A 6,000-nucleotide genomic window follows, 5' to 3' on the forward strand; every position below is an offset into this window, starting at 1 on the left:
TTCGCTTCAAAAAACACGAGCTCCTGAGCAATGTTTTTGTTTTGTTTTTTTCAGTGAGCTGTTTTTTTTATATATATATTTTACTGATTATCAGCCTTTAACGTGTATATATAAAATACAATTATAAGGATTAGCTATAGGTCTACGTCTACTTTGTCAACCTTTGTAAAATTCTGAATCTCAAAAAAAAATTCCCCATTACTGATCCTATACACATTAAGGAAACAGTTGGCTCCAATAATGCCAATTGCCCCTACCACGACTACGTTTGTTTGATCAAAAATACAGTAAAACAGTACTACTGTCAACTTCAAGGGTCTGAAGTTCGAGGTAGGCATATAGTCCACCCCAAAATAACAATTATATCATAATTTACTCCTTCCAAATGCATTTCTTTATTTAATCATTTAAAATAGCTACAATACAGCCTGTAAAGGGACCATTAATAGCAAGACTAGTTCAAAATCAAATAGAATCCAATATACCTTTTATTGTTTCTGATTAATTACATGATTTATTATTGGTTATTTGCAAGAATTTCTGTATTTTGTGTTTGTCCCATATTTGATTTTTTAACACATGCAAAGTGTAAAAATTATTTTTTTCCTGCTAAATTGTGTAGTTAAATATGACATCATGCAATTACTGTCAACCTAATTTTTTATTTTTTTAACACATATGCAAAGTGTAAAAATCCAAAAAGTTCCACTTTTTCATAAAAATTATATATATATATATATATATATATATATATATATATATATATATATATATATATATATATATACCTAAAGGATTATTAGAAACATCATATGACTGTGTTTGACCCCTTTTTCGCCTTCAGAACTGCTTTAATTATACGTGGCATTGATTCAACAAGGTGCTGGAAGCATTGTTTAAGCATTGATTCGAGCTTTGTGACATGGTGCATTATCCTGCTGGAAGTAGCCATCAGAGGATGAATACATGGTGGTCATAAAGGTATGGACATGGTCAGAAACAATACTCAGGTAGGCCGTGGCATTTAAACCATGACCAATTGGCACTAAGGGGCCTAAAGTGTGCCAAGAAAACATCCCCCACACCATTACACCACCACCACCAACAGCCTGCACAGTGGTAAACAAGACATGATGGATCCATGTTCTCATTCTGTTTACGCCAAATTTTGACTCTACCATCTGAATGTCTCAACAGAAATCGAGACTCATCAGACCAGGCAACATTTTTCCAGTCTTCAACTGTCCAATTTTGTTGAGCTTGTGCAAATTGTAGCCTCTTTTTCCTATTTGTAGTGGAGATGAGTGGTATCCGATGGGGTCTTCTGCTGTTGTAGCCCATCCGCCTCAAGGTTGTGCATGTTGTTGCTTCACAAATGCTTTGCTGCATTCCTCGGTTGTAACGAGTGGTTATTTCAGTCAAAGTTGCTCTTCTATCAGCTTGAACCAGTCGGCCCATTCTCCTCTGACCTCTAGCATCAACAAGGCATTTTCACCCACAGGACTGCCGCATACTGGATGTTTTTCCCTTTTCACACCAGTCTTTGTAAACCCTAGAAATGTTTGTGCCTGAAAATCCCAATAACTGAGCAGATTGTGGAATACTCAGACCGGCCCGTCTGGCACCAACAACCATGCCACGCTCAAAATTGCTTAAATCCCTTTTCTTTCTCATTCTGACATTCAGTTTGCAGTTCAGGAGATTGTCTTGAAAATTTAATTTTCTTTTTTTTTTTTCAAAATGTAAAAACCCATATTCCTTGCGAAGTTATGTAGTTAATTATTACATTACGTAATTACTGTCAACTGCATTCCATGTTAAGTGGAATTTCTTTCATTTCACTTTGGGGCCAATAAACAGGGACACACCTCCCAGCCAGATCTGTTTTGAGGGATATTATACAGACCAATGCATTTTGGATTGTGCTCAGCAATTTTGGGACAGACTGGAATGTTTATCCCACAATAAAGAGAGAGACAATAGAGAGGCTCTGTTCTCAGTGTTGTTGACGCGGGACGGTGGGTTTATGGGGCGGAAACCCGTCAAAATATCAGCACCTCTCCTCCTCCCCTCCCTTTCAAACTATATGATGCTGCTCATCACCAATACAACACTCAGAAACGAGCTGGAAGTCATCAGTTCCTAAGTCAAAGCTCTCAGCCTGAACTTACAAATACAGATTTCTTCTTTAAAACCTTCTTTTCTTCCTTTATTTGAGCGACATGACTGGAACAGCAGTGGTTCTGATGAGTCTGGTCCTCATCCTCTCTGTAGGTAAGTCACTCCCAGTGGAATAGTGAAAAAAAAGCAATGTTATTATTGTATTACTCTATCATTGATGTGTGCCATTTGCAATTAACAAAGAATTATTGCAATGCGATTAATTCAGCGATACCAATTTTTTCAGGTGCAGAGGATAAATCAAGACTCTACCGCAGGGTAAGTCCATTAATACACTAAAACCCCGAACAAACACCTCAGAAGATGAACTGCGATGCATAACTGTGAATTGTGTGTGTGTTTTTAATCTGACAGCCTGCATGTGGGGGTCTGAGTGTCAGTCAAGCATGCCCTCTCAACTACTCTCCTGTATGTGGTAATGATGGCATCACATACGTCAATGAATGCACCCTGTGTGTGCAGAGAATGTGAGTCCATTCATTTGCTTCTGTTTGTGTAGGATAACAGCATCGCTGTATGGATTTTGCTGATAGTTAGCAAGTGCTGTGGAATGGATGTTGTGATGTTGAATCACTGAAATGGTGTTTGTTTTTTAGGCACACTAATGCAGACATTTTGATTGTGAAAGAAGGCCGCTGCTGAGGTGGAAGACCTTATCATCACTTTGCTTTTTATATCTATGTTTGTTTAAGAGTGTTGCTTGCTCTGCTCATCCATAGGATGTGATCAGTATACCTATAAACAATAGATTTGTGAAAACCTACTGCATTCAGCTTCATGACATCTGAGTGACTGAGTTAATAGTGTAGACTGAGTGTTTGTTTTTCTATTCAGTATTTTTTTTAAACAATACTGTCCTGTCTTTCTCTTTCCATATTATAAATTTCTCCCATTGTTTCTGTAGGAACTGCTCTGAGTGCAATGTTTTAGGGGATGAAGTTTTGGAGTTACAGCTTATTTTCCTAATTATGTAAAAAAAAAAAAAAAAAAAAAAAAAAAAACTCTAACAAAAATTTACATGATAACAGAAGATAAGTTGTGGGAAGACCATTTATACCTTGACTGTACATTTTTTAATCTAATAAAATAAAAATACCAAACAAATGTAAGACTTCCCAGCTTCACTTTGTCTCGCTTTATGTATCATTAACTCTGAAAACCAACCACACTGGACACAACTAGGCATATTATTCTTCATGATCATTTTACTCTTATTTAAAATTGCAATAACACATCTTCTCGTTCTATTTAAAACATTGCTGACATAAATCTTCGATTTGTATTAGATGTATCGATTTGCATCATTACGCTTTTAAATCTCCAAAAGCGGCTGATGCCTCGTATACTTTGTGGCGGAACATAATTTTCAGAAGTGTATTGTGAGGGACTGTATAAGGTGACGTACCAATACAATGACCGCTTACGCACATGTGAGTTTGACACAACATACTTTCGGTTAAGGAATAACATTCTGTAAACACTGTAATGTTAAATAATAATAATAAAATAAAAATGCAACGCGATCTTAGATAATCACTCGTTTGAGTTCTTCCTGAGACATGGATCTTAACATTTAATTCATGACGATGCGCTTTCTGGATGACAGATAACCAGTTACGCCTCACAAATATTCTGAACTAACAGCATGATTTGAGTCAAACGTATCTGTCCTGATATCCTTATGCTGAGATTGTTATCGGTTAACTTTAGAGGGTTTAAAGAACACAAGACCCTCTTACGTCTTAAATTCAGCACATCATCTGTCATGGCCAAAAGCAAATTTGAATACGTGAGAAACTTTGAGCTCGACGACACATGTTTGAGAAACTGTTACATTGTGGTTCGGCTGGATGGACGCAACTTCCACAAGTAAGTGCTTCTGTACAGTTATACCATGCTCTTAAAGAACTAACACCGTGTCTTATGTTTGTACAATTTCGTGAAGGGCAGAAAATGAGAGATTACTGAAATTACTTTCAAAATGATCTTTGTGACTCCAGGTTTTCCGAGCAGCATAACTTCATGAAACCCAATGATAACCGAGCTCTGGGTTTGATGAGCCGCAGTGCACGTTCAGTCATGGAGGAGCTGGAGGACATCACTATAGCCTATGGACAGAGTGATGAGTTCAGCTTCGTTTTCAGAAGATCCACCACTTGGTTCAAAAGAAGGGCCAGGTATAATTGTATGCTGACACATTGCCATAGATAAACTTGCCAGAATCTGCCATGTATTTTAAAACCATCCTGATGCTAAACAGCACAGCTGGAGGATGGTTGTCCAGGGTTATGCTGTCTAGGAAACTCCCCTATTAAATGTTTTCCTTTCTCTCTACAGTAAACTGATGACCCACGTGGCTTCCCAGTTTTCCTCTAGCTTTGTTTACTACTGGAAGGAGTATTTCGGGGAGCATCCGCTGCTGTACCCACCCAGCTTCGATGGCAGGGTGGTTTTGTATCCTAGCAACCGTAACCTAAGAGACTATCTAAGCTGGAGACAGGCAGATTGTAAGTGAATTTAATGATAACATGTGTTTGACTGTAACATGTATAAAACCGTATAATAGCATGAAGTCTTTTTTGTCTTCTGAGATTTACTATGATTGTACTTTATTTCATGCCAACCCTTTGGTTGTGAATATGGTTTCATGTTTGCTTGTGATTGAGCATTAATGAAAAAGTGCTATATGTTAATAACATAAATATGTTGTCTTTTGATTATGCATTAAAATATAAATGTGAAATCCATGATTTTCCATTCTAGGTGTCCTAGAAAAGAACGTCTAGCTATAAAGACTATATAAACATTTAACAGTGGATTTAAAATTGTTTCAGAATCTCACAATTCTTCGTTTGAACATTTGTTATTTCTATTTAGGTCACATTAACAATTTGTACAACACTACGTTTTGGACTCTGGTTCAGAAAGGTGGACTGACCACAACGCAAGCTGAGGAGAGACTCAGTGTATGATCAATTAAATTATTTTTTGTTTAACTGGGTATTTTTTTATGTTTGTCCTGAGTTGTTTTCTTTTCTAGACAAGTTATCATATAGACAGCTTGGCAATTATGTACAAACAACGTTGCCATCCCAAACAATATGAACATCACAGTATTTAAAAGCTGACTAGTTTTTTTCTGTAATTTAGGAATATTATCCAATAAACAGTTTTAATCAGAAACATAATCAGTATTTAATTACCAATAAAATTTGTGAATGTAAAATTTGTCCTTAATTTGGTTTTATTTCTCCATATAGTTTTAATTAAACACACCTAATTCCAGTACAGTTATTTTGTCTGTTCACACTATATAACTAGTGTAATACACTACACTGTGTTACATAAAGAAACTAAAAAGTTTCCTAATATTTCCCATATACAGGGATCACAAGCAGCGGATAAGAATGAGATCTTGTTTTCTGAGTTCAATATCAATTACAATAATGAATCCCCACTGCACAAAAAAGGCACGACTTTAATATGGGAAAAGGTAAGATGCAGCTGTAAAACATTTTGTTTTAAAATTATTATCTTGAATGAAATGTTTAATTTTTAAATTCTTTCCTTCAGGTTAATGAAACCACAACTAAACAGATCAAGCGGCCAGATGAAGCAGAGACAGAAATTACTGTAACACGGACCAGAAAAAAGGTTACAAGTCATTCCTGTGATATCATTGGTGATCAGTTCTGGGAAGAACATCCAGACATTCTGGAAAGCGACCAGTGTTGATAATATGTTTAAAAGACTAAAATGCAAGTTAATTTTTCCCTTTGGTATTAAAAAAATTATAATAATTAAAATAAATAAAAACAA

General features: G+C 36.0%; 2 protein-coding genes across 3 annotated transcripts; both read left to right on the forward strand.

Annotated features, from left to right (window-relative positions):
- The first annotated feature begins 1,989 nt into the window (after positions 1–1,989).
- Positions 1,990–3,285, forward strand: LOC128027611 (probable pancreatic secretory proteinase inhibitor). The gene is made up of 4 exons (XM_052615376.1): positions 1,990–2,274; positions 2,408–2,439; positions 2,536–2,648; positions 2,778–3,285. Exons 1-4 carry the CDS (start codon positions 2,223–2,225, stop codon positions 2,821–2,823), a joined length of 243 nt encoding a protein of 80 aa, XP_052471336.1. The 5' UTR covers positions 1,990–2,222; the 3' UTR covers positions 2,824–3,285.
- Positions 3,286–3,566: 281 nt separating this feature from the next.
- Positions 3,567–6,000, forward strand: LOC128027027 (probable tRNA(His) guanylyltransferase). 2 transcript variants are annotated; one of them, XM_052614349.1, is made up of 6 exons: positions 3,567–4,050; positions 4,182–4,358; positions 4,519–4,688; positions 5,059–5,147; positions 5,567–5,674; positions 5,755–6,000. In XM_052614349.1, exons 1-6 carry the CDS (start codon positions 3,863–3,865, stop codon positions 5,914–5,916), a joined length of 894 nt encoding a protein of 297 aa, XP_052470309.1. In that variant the 5' UTR covers positions 3,567–3,862; the 3' UTR covers positions 5,917–6,000. The 2 variants fall into 2 exon arrangements, with proteins under 2 accessions (XP_052470309.1, XP_052470310.1); XM_052614350.1 differs by lacking the exon at positions 3,567–4,050 and having other exon boundaries at positions 4,292–4,358; positions 4,614–4,688.

Source organism: Carassius gibelio, chromosome A14 (genome assembly GCF_023724105.1).
Source record: "Carassius gibelio isolate Cgi1373 ecotype wild population from Czech Republic chromosome A14, carGib1.2-hapl.c, whole genome shotgun sequence".
Taxonomy (NCBI): domain Eukaryota; kingdom Metazoa; phylum Chordata; class Actinopteri; order Cypriniformes; family Cyprinidae; genus Carassius; species Carassius gibelio.